The sequence below is a fragment of the Chiroxiphia lanceolata genome, chromosome 4, assembly GCF_009829145.1.
Source record: "Chiroxiphia lanceolata isolate bChiLan1 chromosome 4, bChiLan1.pri, whole genome shotgun sequence".
NCBI lineage: Eukaryota > Metazoa > Chordata > Aves > Passeriformes > Pipridae > Chiroxiphia > Chiroxiphia lanceolata.
In genome coordinates, this window is record NC_045640.1 from 8,970,748 (window position 1) to 8,992,848 (window position 22,101).

The following is a 22,101-nucleotide window of genomic DNA, read 5'->3' on the forward strand; positions in this document are numbered from 1 at the left end:
GTCAAAACATTTGGCTTAAATCAGGGGTTTACAGAGAGCGCACGTGCACGGTGGCTGAGGCCAGCGGCGAGGAGGGCATTTCCACCCGGGCCCGGCATCCCACCGGGAGATAAACAACAACAACAGCGACATAAAGATATTTAAAAAAAAAAAAAAAACAAGCGTTTTCCACCCCGGCGGTGGGCGGGCCCTCGGGTGAGCTCTCGCCCCACCTGGGGGCGGCGAGCCAGGCTCTCCCCCGAGCCCCATGGGCTGCCCCTCTGCTGTCTGTCCCGGGGCGGCCCCGCTCCCGGCCCCGCTCCCGGCCCCGCTCCCGGCCCCGCTCCCGGCCCCGCTCCCGGCCCCACGCGGGGCGGGCGCCGCTCCCGCGGGCGGCGCGTGCGGGCGGCTCCGCGCGGGGGGATTTGAAACGGCCGCTCCGGGGGCCGCGCGGCGGCGGCGGCCAATCAGCGGCGCGGATTTTTCGCGCTGGTTCTGGCCGGAGGAGGGGGCGGGGCCGCCGCGCAGGACCCGCCGGAGCCGCCGCCGCCGCTGCCGCTGCCGCTGTGTCGCCTCGGCTCCCGCCGCTCCCCCGGCACCGAGACACCGCCGCCGCCTCGCCCGGCTCCCCGCGGGGAAGGATGCGCTAGGGCACAGGTCGGTAGGGCCGGGAGCGCGGCTGGCTCTCCCCGCACCCCCCCCCCTCCCCGCGGGAAGGGAGGAGGCACCCGGGGCACGTTCCCGCAGGCCCCGGGCGGGAGGCGGGAGCGGCGGCGGGGAGGCTCGCCCGCCCGCGGGGATGCTGCCGCCCGGCCCCGCGCCTCGCCGCGGGCACCGGGAGCGCCCTCCTGGGCTGGGACCGCGGGCCGTGCCCGGCGGAGCGCTGCAGAGGCAGCGTGGGGGACTGGGGGTCCCGTGGCGGGGCACCCGCGCCCCCCCCAGCTCGCCCCGGTCCGGGGACTCCCCCTCCGCCGGGGCTGCGCTCCCCTCAAACTTACCGTCTGCATCGCCCGGGCAGCCCGCGGCTCCCGTCTCCCCGTGCCCCGGAGGAGGGTTTTTTGTTCGCTCCCCCCTCCTCCCCCCCGTTACCTGGCCCTCGCTGCGGGGCCGCGGGTCCCCCTGACCGCCCCTCACCCCCCCCCGAGGCTGCCGCAGGATTTGTGCCGCTGGCTGGGCCCTGACTCCTGGGTGGCGGAGGAGCGGAAAGGAGCGATGCCGAGCAGGAGTCCCGGCTGTTGCAGCTTCATCCTTTTCCCCCCCTGCCCGCCTCCTCCTCCTCCTCGGCGCTGCGGGAGGTCGGGGGCAGCATAAAGGGGTAAGGGAGAGGTGGCCACCCGTCCCACCTCCCTCCCCCGGGGAATGGGGGATCAATCAGTGCAAGTCAGAAAGAAAACCGGAGGGGGGGGGACACGACCAATGGGAAGGGATAAAAAAAAAAAAAAAAGCCTCCCCAGGCTTTAAACCGCCTCCTTAAGGGGTGTGGAGGCTGCAAATGTCCCCCCCGTGGCGGTGAGAGTGTGGGGAGGTGGAGGCTGCTCCTGCCCCTTCCCGCCGGGTAGGACTGGGATTGTACGGCAGCAGGAGTGAATGTAACTCTGGAAATGTATGGAGGGGGAAGCCATGTTTGATTTATTCCTCCACTAAACAGTGGTGTGATGATCCTTCCACTTACACCCTTCTGCAGTCCATCCTGGACCGGTATGGGAGGAGAGCCTTGTTAGGAAAACGGGAAGGAAACATTCCTGTGAAGTCGTGCGGGCTCGTTGGCTCAATCTTCATTAACTATATAGGAGGGTAGGGCTCTTGTAACTTGGATTTGATATTTGTGTGGTAAAAGAGCCTGGGGAACTTGTATTCCCAAGGCCATAGTTACAGCTCATCTGCTGTGGCTTTACCGCTCTGGGGGTGGAGAAGGGAATTTGCCATACTTCTTGAACATATTTATACTTGCTTTTTGGTTTTGGCTTTTTTTTTTTTTTTAAATATGTCGGCTGAAACGGGGAGTAAACACTATTAAGGGTAGGGAGATGGTAAACACCATATTTAAACAGATTTCAGAGAAAATGGGCTTCTTGCTAACAGACATTAAGCAAGCAAGAGGCTGGTATCAGTCATTGCCCATGTATTTCGTGTGTGTGAATAGTTTCTTATTGGCATTTGCTTTAAAGTGGATTTATACTGATTGTTAAATTTGGGAGCTAGTGCTGCCCACACTGAGTAAGCTAAAGAGGCCTGTTTAAAAAAAAGAAAAGGGAAGATACGTTTGGCTTTTAGCCTTTTCATATATCCAAGGAAGATAACTGTAAACACTGTAGGGTGGCAGTGAAGTTTGTAATAGATTTTGCAAAGAGTCCTTGCTGGTGACTTAGAGCAGACATATATATGCTTGCTAAAAATCCTTACACATGGAATGTGTGGCTTCAGCTGCAAGAATAAATTGGTTCTTTACCAAAATGTTTTGTGTGTTAGTAGAATCTTTGTAAATTTATTGCTGAAGCTGTTATTTGCTTGTTTGCTGTGGGAATTTCACTCGGGAAATGCAGCATATCAACCTTAATAAACTCCTCAGTTTCACAGTGTGGTATTATTTGACTGTTAGATGTAATCATTGAATTAAACCACTGTTTTGCAGGGCTTCTCAGGGCTCAGTACTTAGAGTATGTGCAATTTTTGGTTGCTTTAGTAAGCATCAATACCTCATATATTAAAACATATCAGGATTTTTGTCTAGGATGCAGCCATCAGAAAATCTGACAGTTTTTTTCAGTATGTGAATATAAATACTCCGAATATTCCTGGAGGCTCTATGGCTAGTTGTTGTGAAGGTTACTGGACTATCCACCCTCATACATGCTTGGAAAAATCCAGATATTAAAATTACAGTAAAACCTACTAATTTATCAAATATTATTTGAAAACGTCAGAAGAAACTAGGTCATTATACTTAAAGGGTATATATTTAAAGTAGTTTAGAAAATGGAAAATAAATGTGAAATATATTTCTTTTTAGTTCAATATGAATCCAACAAATGGCTAGTAAGAATAAAAAAAAAATGTACTTTACTGTCTGTAGGGCTTCATGCCTTTTCTGAAGCCAGTGGTGGTTTTGCAGGGGAGACTACTGCATTTTAATTACTGCCTGCATGCAATAGACTGCATATTAGAGCAAAAACAACCCCACTTGGGTTTAGACTGGAAGCAAAAATGGTTGATGGGGGGGGTGGCTTTCTGATATTTGGATGGTGAAATGAATATACGTATGTACATGTTTCTGCATCTTCACATGTATATATATATACGAATATATGTGAGTTCGTGTCCAAAACATTGCAGCAATAAAATAGCAAAGGAATGGCATGAAGGGATTATTTTTCAGTGCCCTATTGTTTGTGGCCCTTTCACCTCTCACTTTTGCACTGAGCCTGCTTTTTGTTCCACTGGTATCAGGACGTTTCCCGAGCGAGGTCTTGTTTCTCCAGCCTGATAAATGTCTGTATTTCCTTGTGGCCGATCAAAGCCTTGGGACTCCATCCGTGTGTGCATAAAGGTTCACCTGCTCTGGTCACATTCCTGCATCGAGGATGTAGCGTATGATGAGGAGAAGATACAGCAGAATTCTCGCAGCATTTCAGTCACATCTGGTCATTCCTGCTTACATAACTGCAAGACTTCTCTTAGGTTTTAAGCATAGAAGATGGTTTGATGCATGAAAATTGCAAGTATTTTCTGCATAGAGCAAGGTAAAGGGCCTGGGCTTTTCTGGGAAAAAAATTTTTACTTCTCCTCAAGAGCACTGTGCTGCACAGTGAGAAGCATCCACTAAATGGTATTGCTGAAAAAACATAATTCCCCAACAGTCAGTAATCAGGCATCAATAAAGAAATGCTCGGGTGGAACTAATAATAATGCAGTAGATAATGATGACTGCGTGCTTTAATACTATGTTTGTGGCTATAGCGTTTGAGCTCTTTCATTACTTTTCTGCAAAGGCGAATGAAATGGCCTCACGGTTGAGTAGATACAATAGATCTGGTATAATTCTCAAATCTTGCCTTTGGATGAAGGAATCATGGAGATCATTGACTCACAGAATGGTTTGGGTTGGAAGGGACCTCAAAGATCATCCTAGTTCCAACTCCCCTGCTGTGTACAGGGACACCTTGCGCTAGACCAGGTTGCTCAGAGCCCCGTCTCAAGTGGATCTAAGTGAATCAGTAAGTCCCACATTTCTAGGGAACATTGCTTTCAAGTTAGGATGTAGCTTTGAGAAATGTCTTCACCGAGGATATTCTGGAATCTTGTTGGTGTAAATGTGAGGCAGAGATGGAATATGGCACCAGGATAAGCAGTCAGGTGGTAAAGTGGAGAGAGAAAATAATTTCTCATCAGATCTTGGCAGGGGAGTCTAAATTTCCTGTGGTGCTTAATTGTGGAGGATTTGGGAGAAAGGGGGTGGGTAAGGAGAACCTTGTTCACATGCCAGTAGTCACCCTGCTGGCTGTAAATTTATGTAGCTGGTTGAATGGGTTGGTCAGCTATTTTATACAGTTAATGGTTACTTGTAAAGTTTCGGTTCTGAGATTTTTGAAGGAAAAGTGAGAAACTACCTAAGTTCTCCTTTCCTTGCACATTCAAATTAGCTTCTCTATGACCTGCAGTCATTGGAGGTACTAAGATAGCTATATAAATGTATTTACCTTTTTCCTTTCATTTTGCACTGACAGAAATTACTAAAGTGATACACCAGGTGTTACTTTTAATGTTTTTATGAAGTTTGGTGACATCTGTAACAGATATTTTATATTTTCTAGCGTCAGCTGAAAGAGAAGCTTTCGGAATGTGTTAGAAGGAAAAGGTAGACCTTACTCTATTCTATTGTCCTTCTGGTTGAATAGTAAACTACAAAAATACACAAGATTTCTGGAGAACAGATCATATATACTAGTACCTTGTGTATGGTGATGATAGGTTAATGGCTAATCCATCACACATTACTTTCCTAACAGGTAACTGAATCCATTGATTCTCTGGTACAGTCAAAACGCTGCTTCTGTCCAAGGCATACAATAGATCATACCATGAACTGAATATTTTAAAATACATTTTATGTGCAATAAATACCTGTGAATCGTGGTTGAACCAAAAGCAAGGTTTCTGCTATCCTTCTTGCTAATGTTAAGAATTAATACCATTGTATGGAAGTTGTTCTGATAGGAGAGTGGTGTGATGAGCTAGATGTGGAAAGTAGATGTTGGAAAATATTTTTGAACATTTCACAGCAATCAAGTTAGACTTAGAAGAGCGAAGTATTAGCCTATGTGTACTTCACAGTATTCATATGTTGGGCAAAATGACTTTGCCCTGTGGCACCACTGATCTAGGTTCTTGTGTTTAACATACTTCAAAACTAATCAAATATACAAGTGACTTAAAGCATGTGTTAAATTGCAAGGGTTGCTCAAGAGGTGATGGCTCAGTTTCTAGTTTTGTCCCCATCCATTTAACTTGTCCTATTTTTATCTTAGTGCAAGAGAGCAATTTGATCTTCTTTTGAACTTTGGTATTGGAGCTATTTTATGTTCGTATTTGGGGTAATGATACATAGGTGGCAAGTGACTGAAAAACTGTAGCATGATGTGCTGTTGAACTTGACATTCATAGAACCTTTAACATTTTTCTTCTGCTGTCTGAAGGATACTGTCAGTTTTCTGTGTGTCTCTCTGGAGAAGCACAAGGATGTCTTGTTCTGTTGGCTGACAGAGATGGCTATTTAACTGTCTTTGTGAAACCTCTTTGGCCTGTGCCTTATACAAAATACTAAAATAATAGCATCTCACATCTGTGCTTAAACACATAAATACCCCTGTGTTTCATACAGAATCACAGAATATTCTGAGTTGGAAGGGATCATCGAGTCCAGCTCTTAAGTGAGTGGCCTGTATGGGGATTGAACATACAACTTTGGCATTATTAGCACCATGCCCTAACCAGCTGAGCTGATCTCAGAGTGTACAAATCCTCTTTAAACGTATTTGGCCTTGAGGGCTAAGATCAGAATTCCACATCTTCTCTGCCACAGTCAAAAACATGTTGTCCTGATCTTGTGAGTTCTGTCTTAGTAAATAAGAGATACGCCAAGGAGCAGATGATGAGGTACTATGTGACAAAAATATTTTCAAGAAAGAGGGCTGAGGTTAGGGAAGATCTCATTAGAGATGTGATTCAAACATCATTTGAAATATTTTGAAAAGCTACTGATAAAAGAATAAAATAGAAAGAATCTGCAGTAATGCAGCCTTCTGTGATGGTGTTTGGGACCCATTTCATGCATTTATTCATTCTAATAAGTTGAAGTGTAAATGTTCCTACTGTGGCATGGGTTAGTCTGTGGAGCTGAGGTTCCCAAGATCATGTATCAGATAAGTCAATTGTGGAACTTGCCAGCCTTGGTGGGATGCCATTGGAGCAAAGATCCTGACTGCACTGGCACTCAGAAATGTCTAAATTGAGGAGTTATCTCTGTAGTAAAGAATACCTAGATTCTAGTCTGATAATAAAGACAGAGGGATTTAAGCCAAAGTGTGAACCTTGTAGTGCAGTGTAGGATGAAAGATATGAATATGGATCATTTCACTATATGGAGTAATTGCTGACAACTTTCAATCAGATACTTCAGAATGAAATTAATGTTGTGATTTTTCTGTGGGTACAAAATGCAGACCATCATAATCTGGTTTATAGTAGCACTCCTGAACAAACTGGAAACAAATGCTGGGATTAGATGTGGAATGTCACTGAAACTCAGCACTAGTGCAAAAATCAAGTTGTGGGCTTAAAATGTGTAGCAGAAAGTGCATGTACGACATCTATTCCTGAGGTGAATGCTTAGCTCAAAATGGTAGTGATAGTTGAGTCTTCAGGAACTGCAAGTAAGGACAACAACTACAATTGCTTAACATGACTTATTTCTACAGTCAGAACTATTTAGATTTTCCCATGAGAGGTATGTACAACAGAATTTGTCTAAAGAACTAAATTTGATAAGACAGCGAAGTAACCCGCAAAGCTAGTGCTGTGCTGAAAGGACAGGAAAAAATGGTAAGAGATACCTGTTGCAAACCTGTCAACACAGAAGTTTTGTAAAGTAGGCAAGAGGGAATTGGTTTGTTAGGAAAATATTTTATCTTTCTGTCTCCAAGCTAGATGAGTAAGCTATACTATATCTAGAGAAATGTAAAACCCAAATTCCAGGCCTTTTACCTCAGAGATTTTTGATGTAGATGTAGCAAAAAGGAATTAAGAACCATGAGAATGGTGGTAATGCATTTTGGCAAGAGCATAGTAAAGCCCCAGCACAGGGAAATACTTCAAGTAAAGTCAGACCCAGAAAGGCCACTTCATGGCAAGTATTTGGATTTGTTCGAAGAGTGTTTAATGTTCAAAATCTTGGGCCTTGTTTGAGTGTTCCTGGCATACATCTGCCAGTTCTGTGTGTGTGTGTTTTGCTTCAAGGTAATAGATTGATAGAATTATTAATGTAGTTGAATGTAAATGGGTTTGGTCTGCATAAAGTAGACCAGATTTAGTACATTTATGTTCAGTGAAGTTGTTCAGATACGGATATGTACAGTTTTTGGTGAACAGTGCACATCTGTAAGTAAAATTCTGTGGAGTCTATTAATTACCTCTGAACTTTACCCTCCACTTCTTTACTTAGTACCATGGGATGTGAGGTTGCATATACTGGATGAAAGAACTCATCTATTTGTACACCTTACCTGGCTGCATTATCAGTGCAATGTGCTGCTGTTTCTATAAACAACAGAAGACATGGCTGAACGCTGCCCTGTGGTAAAGATTGTGGTGCCCACCTCTGTATACAGGCAGCTGGGCCTTCATACTATGGGCAAGGCCTCACATGTCACCAGTGTCACAACACCACCTTTTACAGTGATTCCAGTGCACCAAATGTGCTTCTGGCATTTATATTCACCCACTTGGATGAACAGGTTTTAGTGCTGTGATAGACAAAGATAGCAGAGCTGTCAGGGTCTGGGCAAAATGATTGTAGCCTCTGGATTAAAGTTAGTTGCTGTCTGGTCAGATCTGGGCAATGTTGTTGATTTCTGTAGTGGTGTAGCAGATAACATCTTGTTAACACTACCGTTTGATTCATTACTTTTAACATTTTGTGGTGTCATCCCAGATTTGATCTTCCCTTCTCAGAATTTGTATGATCAGAAATTTCCATGATTGTCTCTGTGAATCTTCAGGCAGTGGCTGTGCTGTCATGACTACACATGGGAATAAGGGCAGAATCACTGGCCACAGTGAACAGGAACCAGACTGCAGTGTGTTATCTGCTGCAGGGAGTCTTATGTAAGCCAGAGGATCCAGGTCCTGAAGGTGTGGTGCAAGGAGTGAAGGTAGGATGCTGAAAAGAAAAAGCAGTGGGATTTAAGAAGGTATGGGAAATTAAAGTAGGCTTGGACCAGGTCAAAAAGCAGTGTAAATAAGGAAATCTTCACTTAAGTGCTGAGCTGTTTGGGATTTTACTTGGTTCTTTGTTTCCAAACTGCATAGAAGCCAGGGGCACAACTCTGGCCCACCTGAGAGACAGAGAGAGACATCATTTCACTGGTGAGCAAAGACCTAGACTGGCTGTATTGAGTCCTGTTTTGTTAGGGAGGGACCAGTCCCTACAGCTGAACCATTTGGAGCTCTCCAGGACACACAAAGGTCTAAGGGTTGCATTTGAAAACGTAACATTTTTACTTTTAACCATTTGTTAAGCAATTGTTGGGGGCTGCCTTTTAGTGTTTATTAGATACTGGTGGTAAATCCACTAATTCCTACCATTTTAGACACCAGTATTCTTCCCTGTTTATCTGCAGAGGAGAAGCAATTCTTTTCTGTTAAACCTCTGGTCCCACCATGGTAGTATCTATTATCTTTTCAGATAGAAATACAACATCTTAGAAGAATTTGATTTTACTCAAATCTGTCTCATCACTTCTCCACCCACCTCCAGCAGCAGGAGTGGAACTGACAAAATTAAATTTCTGCTGCAGTGGAAAAAAGAATATTTCTTATGATTTTGGAGAAAAGGAGTTCATGGGGAGGAGTCCTCTTACAGAATCTTCTAGCCTTGTCCTCGTCATCAAGGGTTGCTTGCAAAAGCTTTTCCTGAGAAAGAACAAAAAGTCAAGTCCATCCATTTTGTAAGCTTGCTTTGTGCAGTAGCAAGTGGCATTTAAGGGGAAGAAATTACCATTCTACAGTTCTTAAGTGTACAAGTTGGTATTACCTGTTGCCTTCATAAGAAGACAGTAAATACTTACTTTGGTTGATGAAAATGGACTCTTAATATTAAAGTTCTAAAATTTTATCCATTAGCAGAAAAAAAAGACAAAAACAATTGATACTTTTCCTTTTCCCCCCAAAAAACTATTGGGTGGTAAGTGCAACTGTAAGCACTCTTAAGTTTATTCACACAATTTTCAAAATGTGCTTGATCTTTTTGTGCAAATGTATAGTGCATCTCTGTCTAACATTATTGTGTACCATAAGTGTAAGCAAATTTTCATATACCCATTTAAAAATATTTTGTAAGTCAGCCTTGCCAGCTGACTGATTAATTGAAATCATTGTATATCTACTGCAGGACTAATGAAGTCTTTGCTTCAGGTGCTTTTACATTAAAAATTGCCTCCTTTGGACTAAGGTTTCCTCTTTTTTTTTTTCCTTTCTGAAGACTAGTGGTGAATTTTTAGAAAGGTTTGGTTTAATTATTTTCAATTCTCTGTCAACTACTACAGTTAAGGTTTTATTCATGAGAGATAATGCTTTTGAATCTTCTGGATAGAACTGGTTTGTAGCAATTTTTGGCAGACTTGCAATGCAATTTTCAGTTACGTGTTTTCTTCTGAAATTAAATTCTGTTTAGATCCTGTAGTAATCTTTTCTTGTTTTAGTATAGTGAATAACAGTTTCAGTGTACTGCATGATAGTAAATATTTCTCTACTCCTATTTGATATTTCAGGGGTATTATACCAGATAATGTGAGTAAGCATACTCAAGATCTCAAATGTATTAACAAGAATGTGTTGTAACCTTATTAATCTCTTTAAGTATTTTGTCTCATTCTGATCTGAAATTAGGAATAACCTTTTGTCTTAAAATTGATGAGAGAATGGAGCAGACTTAACAGAAAAAGGCAACAGCCATCTATTAGCTTTTTCAGTGCCAGCTGAAAGCCTGATTTGTAGGTAATAAAAATAGCTTTTGTAGATAAAGTTCTCTTACTGTGAATTTGTATTGAAGTGTGTCATCTTCCCCCTCTTCTCCCCCTCACTGTGCCTGCTCCAAGTAATTCACCTTAGTAAGAAAGCCCTTAGAGAAAACAAAAGTGATATTTAATAGAGATCCTTGTTGTTGGTTACTTACTCTGTTCACTCCCTTTGGCAGAATTGGAAGGAGTGGACTACTCCATTATTTCTGACACAGAAGAAAAGCATCTCTGAAATTACAGCAGATGTGGAAGAAATGACTAATAAATGTCACAGAAATGACAGTGAAGGAGGAATCTGACATGCAGAGTAACTGTATTTGGCTCATGACTCCTGTCAGATGATGAACTTTCAAGTAATTAATAACATTATTCAAAATGCCTGCAAAATAATTTGCCTTGTATAGAACCTGTTCTTTTCATATGAAAATGTGTACAAAGCTGTTGCAAGGATTGTCCAGTTGTCATTGAATAAAATATCTGGAGGCCTTTCTCTGATAAGTCAGATCTTCTTTGGCATACTGAAAGCTATTTGTTCACAAGCCAAAATATCATGTTTATTCAGCAGACTCCTTGGCTATCATGTTTTTTCCTCTTTGTTAGTGAAAATGGCACTTGTTGGGTCACCAGACATTCAATATGGGACGATACTGGTTTAAGCTCATTAGCTGCTACTAGCTTGTGGTGCTTTTGTCCCCTTCCCTTCCCTGCCCTCCCCCCAGTTTCCTTTTCAATAGATACAGAGTCATCTAGGAAAAGATAAGGGATTGCTTTTGCTTCTATGTGATACAGTGCTCCAGCATGAGTGCACTTAAATTTAACTACCAGATTTAATCACATGCTCAGCTGCTTCAGGACCTTACTCGTACAACTTGGATCAACCAGATCCTGTCCGTGATCTGTCTCACTTCATTCTTTCATGTCCTGTCTTTTAGATCTCCTTGCATTAATTCCAGACTCACAGCAACACTGCTTGGTTATCTGCTGCTGATTATTTTCTCCTTGCCCATTCTTTTCTGCTCTGTCGTCCTCTTCTCACAAAGAGTCTCGTGCTTTTCCTTCCTTATGGTGTTACCATGAATTTTTATATAGCAAAGGTGGTGCAAAATGTAACTGGCTTAAATTTTGATCTTCTTTCTTGAAACCCTTTGTTATTCTCATGTGTAGATTTGCTAACTTCTTCCATTGAACCGGACCCCACAGTGTAGCTTATTTTTTGCAAGGAGGACTGATGCATATGAACAATTTCCATCCACTGGTTGTCCTAGACATGGTGACTAACCTGCACATTGCTCTCTACATGTCTCATCTCCCCAGTGGGATTATATTTGCTTACAGGTACTCACATCTATTATCTTTGCCCATTATTCTGCCTCTTACTTTAAGCCTCTTCTCATGTGGTTCCATTAAATCTTTGTACGAACATGTCTATTTTTCATATTCTGTAATCTATATCTGCTGGTTCTGATAATCTTACTGTCTCAAATTCCTGTCTTTGTCTTTATTTTCCCATTTACCGTTGTCCTGGGTACCTTAACTTCCTTTTACCAGTTTTACTCCTGGGTTTGTCACCTCTCTAGGCTCCAACAATTTGAGGAGTCTTTTTCAGTGCTTTCAGCTGGTTTTAGTGACCTGTATTAGTGAGAATCATTAACTGAACCTTCACTCACCGAAATTCTAAAATCTACATGCTGTGTATCTTCTGATGTTTTAGGAAAATCAAGATAACTCCTAAAAGTTCAGGGTCTTTCACTGCATGGCTTTATTGGTCTTCATTTTTTTGTGATATGGAATGAGTCCCTTTAGGTTTATTAGCTAGAAAGAGAATAACTTGATTTCTTTAAGCAGTATCTTTTCACTTAGTTATCTACTGCTTGTTGTCCAGACAAGGCCTTGAGCAGTTTGATCTGTATTGGGCCTGGCTTAAGCAAGGGGTTGGAATAGATCATCTGGGAAAGTCCCTTCCAACCTAAGTGATTGTGTGACTCTATGATGATTTTTATGTTTTGAAACTCTTAAAGCTATCACTTCTAATTCGTCCAGTGTTTTGAGATTGAGTGCACCAGTAACACAGTCGAATTAGATTATTTATTGCTTTTTTGAGTTGTCATGATGTGCCTCAAGCTGGATGGCTTTGTAGCTTAAAGAAGTGATGAGAGTAAGAGTTGCTATTACGGAGGACAAAACAAACACTAGTAAATTACGAATCAAAACAAAGAGTTACAAAATGCAGATGTCTCGATCCAGAAATCCAGACCCTGATAAGCACTTAATGGAGCCATATTATAAAACGTTTTTCGGGGATGCCCAGGAGGCGTGTTTGGTGCTGGTGCTCTGGGAGCAGCCGGGATGAGCCACCGGGAATCCGGGGGAGGCGGCGGCTGCGTCCGGCACCCACTGGAGGGCGCTGCGGCCGCACAAAGCTGCTGGTTCACATCAGAGGAAATTCAGAATTTAGATGCCCAAATCAAATCCCTGGTTTGCTCTGTTAAGAATCTGGAGGAAGGGAGTAGATTTTGTGACAATTCGGTGTTTTGGGGTTTTTTTTAAAGGAATTTTGCTCTCATCTCCGTAACCGTAAGTGTGACGTGCTCCCTAGCGGGTTTGCCTTTGGCCTAGAGAGTTACAGAATTCGTCATCAGTTGCTTCTTAAAATAAATACGATTTCAGTTAAATCTGCTGAATCACAGCCTGAAGCATTGTCATATCATTATTTGGTTTGAGAGTTTGTCTCATGTCTGTGCTTGCAGAGAAGATCTTGTGAAAGGACATGAGTTCTTGTTTGGGTTAGTGAGTTCTTTGTTCTGTTCTGGTGAAGTTTTGAGTTTTCTTCTACCTCTGATTCCTCTTTAGAAAGGTTAGTATAGTTGGCTGGTTTCCACTCATTTCTTAAGAGATTTTATTAGTAATTCAGACTTGGTCTGACTAAAGAAAGATTAGAAACTTTCCTCTTGCAGATTCACTTGGAGTTCAGGAATACTTGCTCTTGTTTAATGCCAACGTTTCAGCCTGCTGTTTGTCCCTGGAGGGAGAATGGTTTTCATCTCTCACATGAGTCTATATAGCTTGTGTGGAGAGATATCCTTTTATCTTGTAGGTACCTTAGGTATGTTATGGAGAGGGGAGCATTTGCTAAGGAGTGATGGAGTTATGATTTTTAGTTTTTGGGTTTTTTTATTTTCCTGCGTCTTCTTTGTAAATGAAAAGGTTTCATGCTTGCCAATTGCTTTGAATTCAGGCTTGATATCCTTAAGAAGCTCTGCCAGGCAAGGGCAATGCTCAGGTATGAGCATTTATACATTACTGCTCCTCTTGTAGATGTAGCAAATATGCAAGTTGGAGGAATATTGCAGTTGTAAGCATCATTACTGTGTGCATTAATAAACAAGGTGATGGATTCAGAAGTGATTTCTTCCATAGCAACTGGCAATTCAATAGTTATTCATCATGGTTTTTACTGTACTTTTTGGAAGCATGTGAGACTAGATTTGATGAATTTTTGATTTGATGTGACAGTTCTTGGACTTAATCATATATGAAATTGGTTACCTTGAGCATGGATATGATGATTGCTGTGCTGAGATTTCATAATATTTATGATGAGGTATTTCTCTGTATCGTGTATAAACTGGACCTGGTAATGTGAAGAATCTATGCATATGAATTTTAAAAATTGAAACCATCATCTACCTGGTCTAGGAGCACAAAGGAGTTATTCTAACAAATTCATTTGTTTGCTACAATGGTATAATGTTGAAATAGGCAGGGTTAGCTTTTAGAACCCTTGGGAGAGCCTGCCTAGGGTGGCTAATAGTGCAGTTTTAGCTTGTGGCATGTTTGCAGATTTCTGTATGAAAAGTGGGTGTTAGATGATATTGTTGTTATGGAAAATCTGAAACTCCAGAGTTGCTTTGACCATTTAAATTTTGCACAGTATGACCACTGGCCAAAAGGATCGGCTAGGGCTGGTGTTCTTGGCACAAAATGCACTTTTTCATTTGCTCATATAGGCAGAACCCTTTGGAGACTGAGCCTGTGGTGTTTCCTCAGGAGGTGTGCTTTGGTGGAAGATTGAAGGCCTATTTGTAGAGGGAGGGAGATAAAGCTTGTGATGCTGCTGTCCATGGTGTAGGTGCTACAGGAACATGGCCTGTGGGGTTTTAGTGCTGGCACAACGTCTTAGAAATAAAAACACCTGGTTTATGTTGTTATTAATGATATTATCTTAGGTCTAACTCCTACTAGCTTCAAACAGTGCTGTACCTTCGTGTAATTAATGTGGGCAGGACTCATGCTGTAGGTGGCTAACATGTTGTTAAAGCTCTGATTTGCTTTCTGCATTTGTTTTAATAACATTGATGATTTATCAATCTATTTTTCTTGGACTTTTTTGTAATGCATATTAACAGATATTGAGGTATTTTGGTTATGAAGATCGCAAAATCGTAGAATGTGCTGAGCAAGATTGTAAGCAACGCTTTTTTTAGTAAAACTTGAACGAAGTACATTGAATGTTATATTAGTGGTGACATATATCTGTATACTTAATAGCTTTTGACATTTCTGTATTAAAAATATTCTCTCTCTTTTTGTCTTAATATAGCAGTGTAAGACTGGAAACATCTGGGCTGAATGGACTTTAGCATCAAAAGAAGTTCTCAACTGTTAACACAAAAAATTAAATACATCAAAATGAAGCAGGTACCAGAGATCCTCGGAAATACCAATGGGAAACCACAGAATTGTGAAGTGAATCGTGAATGTTCCGTCTACTTGGGCAAAGCACAACTTTCTGCCACTCTGCAGGAAGGGGTCATGCAAAAATATAATGGCCATGAGACTCTTCCATTCATTCCAGCTGAAAAATTGAAAGATCTGACCTCCCGCGTGTTCAATGGCGAGTCCGGGGCCCAGGATGCGAAGCTGCGCTTTGAACCCCAGGAAATAAAGGGAGTTGGAACACCACCCAACACTACTCCTATCAAGAATGGCTCCCCAGAGATAAAGCTGAAAATCACTAAAACCTACATGAATGGAAAGCCTCTTTTTGAATCTTCCATTTGTGGAGACAACGGTGCAGATGTGTCTCAGTCAGAGGAGAATGAACAGAAGCCAACCAACAAGGAGAGGAGAAACAGAAAAAGAAGCATAAAATATGACTCCTTACTTGAGCAGGGTCTTGTTGAAGCAGCATTAGTATCGAAGACTTCAAGCCCCACTGAAAAGAAGGTAGTACTTTGTTTTTTATATTCTGTCTTTTGTAAGGTTAGTTAATCAGACTGGAAGTTCAGTGTCCATGTGCTGCTCACCTTCAGGTGTTTCAGTAGGTGCTTCCCACAGACAGGTCACTTTCTCTGATTCTCTTTTTCTCAACAGAGGACAGATGCACTCCAGTTCTGGTCCCTGTTTCTTCCCTAGCCTAAGAGTACCCCATAAATTCTGTTTCTATAGCAGTAAAATAAGTCTCCAGAGCAAATCAGGGCATGTGGAAGTATGAGATGTATGAACAGAAACTTCTTCCAGACTTGAAGCCAAGACAAGTTAGCATGTGCACCTGAGCAAGGGAGCTGGGGGTACCTCTAAGTTTAAATATGGCCTTTAACTGCTGGACAGTGAGGTATTCTGGCTTCCTTATAACCAGATGTTTCAGAAAAAAACCAGCTATTTCTATATTCCTTGTTCTGAATTAAATAAAAAGATACTCAGCAGTCAGTTGGCTGATGAACTGCGCTCTTTACCATCGGATTTTGGCAATTGGACTGGAGTCCCTACCCATATTTGTCACCTGAAAAGGGCTGGGTTTGCTTGTTATAACCTAGTGAATTGTTTTAATTGAAAACATCTAGATATTTGGATTAGGTGTCATTAACTTTTGTGGTCAAGCTCATCTGTTTTGCTTCTTTTAAACATGGGCAAAATTGGATATTTTGCTTTTTTAAACTTGTTTTACCAGGTTATAAATAAGAATGCTGCTGGCAGCCCTTCCACCCCCCTTTATTTAGCTTTTGTTTCTAGACTCCATTTAAAGGAAGGTGGTTTGCAATACTTTTATCTCGGAAGAAAAACCCTACATAGCAGGAATACTTCTGTGTATATTAAGTTTCTCAGTGACTAATTCAGAATAGTGTTGTATAACAATGGTAGACATTAATGAATGCTTTGGCTGGTTACTGTGTCCTGATTTTACACACCTTAAACACAAAATGTATGTTACAGTTTTCTGTCAAACACAGGTTTCTAGTTAATCATAGAAACAGAGATGGAAAATCACCTCTAAGAGCAAGTCCAGCCATTAACCCAGCTCTGCCAAATCCACCACTATTGATTCTTACTTTCTACCAAGGTCACACATGCAGGGAAGAATCACACATGCAGCTGCTCCATTCCCTTTTTTTATTTTATTTATTTTATTTACCCTTCTTTTCCATAAAACTGCTTAATGAGTTCACAGAACTGTGTAAACATTTTTCGAGTATCAGAAATATTTATCATTTATTTATGGTCTGAATATATTATTCATCCTAGAATGATCCATACTGATGTTTTCAGGGATGTTATTAAAGGGTTTGTTTTCTTTAATTTTGTTAAGGAGAATGTTTTAACACTAACTGGTTCAGACTTTTCCGAATCACTACTCAGGTAAAAGATGCAGGCACAGTCAGTAATTCTTTGTCCAGTTCATTATTAATGAGGATAAATTGGACTTTTTTGGTTCTATTGGTGGTATATTTATTAGCATCAACAACTCGAGCATATTTGTGTGTGTTTGTTAGTTCGTTTTTGTTTTAGAAAGAGGAGGAGATGTTTAATGTGTCCCTCTATGCAGTTTATTCTGCCGTTTATGCCTTTTACATTGGTTGTCCATTAAGGGTGGCCTTTATTTTTTTCCTGGTGTGTGTGGATTATTTAAAACTACAAGAAATGTTTGTCTGGCTTCTTTGAGTTGCCTTCTGTCCAGAAATGGTGAGGAGAAAACTGTGTCAACACTGTTTCCCCCAGAGTGGTTGAGACTTAGTGGTTGGTGAGCGACAGGGTTATTTGCTCCTGTGCCAAACCTGTGAGCTACCAAACTACTGAATCAGAACAACCACCTGCTTGATATCAGACTTTGCAATACTGCAGCCCTATTCTTTTCAGAGCACTTTGTAACAGGGTCGTGCTTCTGGCTTCTTTTTTCCTATCACAGTGCACTTTAAAGCACAGAGGTCAAAAGGAAAAGCATTTAAAGGTCGCAAGATGTTATTTTATGATGTGACTCCTTGATTGTAAAAATCTCGAGGCTTTTCTTTCTCTCATGAGGAAGGTTTGCAACTGCACAGGTTTAAAATAAAGAAAAACATAGTATGAGGGAACATGTGAAGGAGATTTTTCAAATGTTTGTCCACATGAAAACTTGTGATATACATGTGTTTTTTGTGGTGATAACTGTAACATCTTAGTATCGGTGTTGTTTGGTTCCAGGCCCCTGCTCTAGCTGTTATTTCATGGCCAGCATCCAAAGCCTTAATGTTAGTGCATCATACTGTGGTTTTATATAGCTGATTGTGGCTGCAAAGTGGAAATTAGGTAAATATTCTTGGAGTAAAAGCTGATGAATTTTGCGCTCAGATCCCTGTTTATTGTAGGTTACAGGTTAATGTGGAACCTGTTTGTCTGGTTTTATTTCTGGGCTTTCAATTTCTTTTTTGTCCAACCTCTTACTCTTTTGATTTAGCAAAAATCACCATGGTTCAAATACTGCCTTTTATGTAAGGTAATTATATCTCTGTCTGATGGACACAGCAGATTACTGTGGTGCTGAGGTGAGAGGCATATCATTTAACAAATGTTCCAGTGCTCTCTTTTTGGGTGTTCTTGTTTGGGCATTTTTCGTTAACAGAAATGAAGGCTGTTTAAAACTTTAGCTGCAGGTTAGTTCTCAGTTGGGAATAAAAGTGATCTGCCTGGGTCTGATGAGAGTTAGATTTCTGTTGATAACCACCACCTTTTCCAGGCCTCTGAGAAACAACTGTACTGCTCTCATTTTCCCAAGGTAAAGGAGAGGAAGTGGGACAAGCCGTGGCTGTTTCCTCCCTCCCCTCCTGCCTTTCACCCCTCTTCCCTCCACCCCGGTATCTCTCCACCTGAGGAGTTTGCTTTAAAATCCAGACCTCTTTTAATAAGGCCCAGTTTATCAACTTTAATGCCAAGGCACTACACCCCTGAATGTTCTGTGTCATAGGTGGTGGGTGTCACATGTTAGGGGTTTGAACTGATGCCAAACCCATGGGCTCCAGTAGCTGCTCACGTGCCAGAGCTGCTCGTGGGAGCGGCAGGATGCCTTGGGACTGGGTTTTGTGGTGGCTGCTTTTTGAGTCACTGCTTTCGTCAATTCTTGCAATGTTCAGTGAGGAATGAGGACTTGCCTGCGTTTTTCTTACTCATTGCCTGTGTTTGGAGTAGAACAGCAGAGATGTGCTTTCTGTATTAATACGAAGTAATCCAAGTCTGATTCCTGGAGCAATCCAGAGGGAAACAGAGAGAGAGTACATGTATCTGCAGCGCTCATGCTGTGGCTCCCAGCGTAGATCTGTGCTCTCTGACCCTGAGAGCAGCTCAGTATGTGATCCTGGCACATTTGAGCTCTTTCTGCAGAAGCTGGGCTGGGCCTGCAAGTGGCAGTTTGCCCTTTTGGCTTGGCTTCCTGGCCTGGCTTCCCAGCACGGGTGCAGTAGCTCAGAAAGCAGCAGCGCTGTGTCAAGAACAAATCTGGAAGTCCACTCACCGCTCTACTTCCTAGCTTAGGGTTTCCAGCTGTGTGATATGTACATGATCCAGAAGCTATACCTTCCACATAGCTTCCCATCCAGTTTTCTTGTAGTGCTCTTCTAGTAGTACACCAGAAACTTGGCAGGTTTTTACTCTTCGTGCGGGATACAGCCTAGAATGACTTTGCCGGAGCTGCAGGGGGGGCAGTTGCAAATTGCTGGAGAAATTCCATTAGTCCTTGTCTTGTGTTTATGTTGCCATTTCACCATCACAGAGAAAAACTGTTCTGGCCAAATCTATTACATCAAATACCTACATAATGTTACAGTGCCTTTCCCAGGTGAAGACTTATAAACCCACTAAGGATAGAACAGAAGCAGTGTGAGGATGATCTGCTGCTTTGAATGTGCCTGTGGTAACTAAATACAGGAAGATGGGGACCACTGAAGGTGGGGATGTTGCTCTGGTGCTTGTTTGTATCCGATCAGTAGAGCTGAGCACAAACCAACAAGTGCCCTTTGTCAGATTGGAGAGCCGAGTTCATCTGATGTTTGATTACCCTCTTGTATCTGTTATAGGCAGATACTGAGGTGACTTGTTTTAATTTAGGAAAAAGTAAAAAGAAAAATTGTAGTAAAATAAATGTGTCTTTTTCAGGGGAAGGACTTACTTGATTGTTTTTCATCATCAGTTATTAGGAATTCCTGGCCAAGCACAATTGCTGAACGTGTCATAAAATATGCACAGGATCTGTATTTGTAGGGTAAAATGAACTCAGTTACCTTTTTCTTTTTATTGTTCCATTCTTGAGATATCAGATCCTATTTTCAGGTGAGTGATAATACATGCTGTCTGGCTGATGTTACCAGAATCTCAAAAGAGTAGGAGTAATCCTAAAAATATCTTCAGGGTGATCCCTTCAGGAACAAGAGAAATAACTTCTTATCCTTTTTGGAAGAGTTTCTGAACTACTGTTTTGCATTAGCCTTTAGTAAAGGATTAAGTTTAGCTAAGCCTTGAGTACTTGTTAATGCTAAGCAGCTCATGATGTGCTGCAGTAATTGTTACTTTGGAACTTTAAATTGTTTTTTCTTAATGCCTCATTGGAAAAGTATCTTAAAGAACTGCTTGTAGTTTAAGAAACACCAAAAAGCATACAACAGTATACTGGTTTGGGGGGAGATTAGAAGCTGTGAGTATTCTCAGTGTGGCTTCAAAATTAATTGCAGAACGTTTGAGTATTTGTTCAAGGCTTTCCATACCAGACTTCCTGTTCTTGTATGTAAAAGTGGCTGAATTAAGCACAGTTTCTACGTAAAACTGTCGTCTCAGTGTGTATTATCTGAATACGTTTTTTCGTCCTCTCTCTTCATAAACCCATTGGTGGGAGAATGCAAATCAAATATGAAATAGTATCTTGAAGTGTCGACAGAAGTACTGTCTAAGAATAGCACTACCAAGTTGGATCAAGGAGCCGTTTAATTCAGCACCTCACCTCGGGGTGAGGATCAGTGGAGGAGGCATAATAGAGAGAGTAGATGTGGCAAATCATGGAGTGATGCTCTTTTTGAATATATTCGGCCTCCAGCAGTTTGTGACTCAGAGGTTTCTGGAGCTGGTGCCTTTATATTTAATGGCTGTAGATGGCTAAATTCATGGGAGACCTCAGTTTCTCTTTGAGTCAGTGTGAGTTTTTTGCATCCATGACATTAAATAATAAAACAATAGAGCAGCTCTTTTTCCCTTTCAATTTGCCACCTACATGTTTTGCTTGATTCTTTCATAGTAATAGAAATAGAGATCATGGTCAAACTTCTCTATTATTGATAATTTTATAGATTTCTTACAAACCTACTCTATTTTTAATTTCAACTTGATGAGCCCTAGTGTGTTGTTTAACATACAGGAGCCATTCCAGAATGTTACTTCTTGTTATTGTCCTGCTTCTGAACTCTGATGCCCTTCAGCTTCTCCTATCCTATCTTTTTTTTTTTTTCCCCCTGAGAATGAGGACTGGAACAGTAGAGGACATTCAAAATACAGATATCTTGTGAATGCATACAGTGGCATGTTAATGGTTTTCTACATTGTTCTCAGTTTCATTCTGTTTCATTAGAAATAATGCATAGTGTTTGATTCCTGGCTGCTTCTGAACACTGAGCCAGTTTTCTGTAGAAAAGAGCTGACCAGATGTAACTAACTCAAGTTCAAAGAATGTCAGAACTGTTGCGTTATTTCATACTCATCGTTGGTTTGTGCATTCCAGGGCTTTTTCTCTTTTATTTTGGTCTTTTGGGTACTATGGTGGACATGACAGATGAAATAATGTGGTGAGCAGGCCCTCTTTGGAAGAACTAACTTCCCTTTACATGTCAACAGCAGGTGGTGTTGAGAGATTAACAGCAGTTTCTGGTTTTATAAGTTGACCAGGTTTATTCTCAGTCATGACACAGGTAGTGTCATGATTTAAATAATTAAAAACTTCAGCATCTCCTCTCCAGATGGTGTTGGCCACTATGGGTTTGTGTGGCAAGGAATTTGCTTGTTTTCGCTGCTTTTTTTGATCCAAGATATGTCAAAGCCTTTCTGTCGCTCTACTCTGTGTTCTGCTTAACCAGAATAATTCATGTCTGAGTCTTGTATTTAGCTGAGTTAGACCTACAGTTCAGGGTTATGTTACTGGGGTGGATTTACAGGCAGATATTTGGGAAACATTAGTGATCTGCACCAGATGTCATTTCTGGCCCTTATAGCCCCCTCTTGTCAAGAAAGAAAGATACTTCGTAGTAACCCTTAGGCAGAGTAGCAAAAGCAAAATATTTTGATCTGTCTTGGAACAGTGGTTTCAGCCTCCCTTACAAGTTCCCTTTTTCTGGGCTGAATTTCATGTAGGGCAGATGAACTTTAGGACCTCCAAAAGAGGTTTTTGTTCACAGATACTAATTTTATGCTTGCCTATTACCATGTTTCATTATCCTCCTATTATAAATAAATAAGTCCAACTGGGCTAACTTACATTTCTGCTTTTTGTGAATACCCAAAGTACCTAGAGGAGCTGTGTTCCTGTGCATCATAAAATGGCAAT

At 41.6% G+C, this 22,101-nt stretch overlaps 1 protein-coding gene across 4 annotated transcripts in view; it reads left to right on the forward strand.

The window, feature by feature from the left end:
- The first annotated feature begins 504 nt into the window (after nucleotides 1-504).
- The window catches only part of NSD2 (nuclear receptor binding SET domain protein 2), a 74,280-nt gene continuing 52,683 nt past the window's right edge, over nucleotides 505-22,101 (forward strand). For 3 of the 4 annotated variants that reach the window (XR_004356557.1, XM_032685061.1, XM_032685063.1), the window contains exons 1-2: nucleotides 505-636; nucleotides 14,872-15,497. Coding sequence is in view for 3 of the 4 variants with exons in the window: in XM_032685061.1 (XP_032540952.1) it covers nucleotides 14,901-15,497 (597 nt within the window). In the remaining variant the exon portion in view is untranslated. Of the gene's footprint in view, nucleotides 637-14,322; nucleotides 14,397-14,871; nucleotides 15,498-22,101 lie in introns of those variants that run through there. The other variant, XM_032685062.1, reaches the window with a different exon arrangement.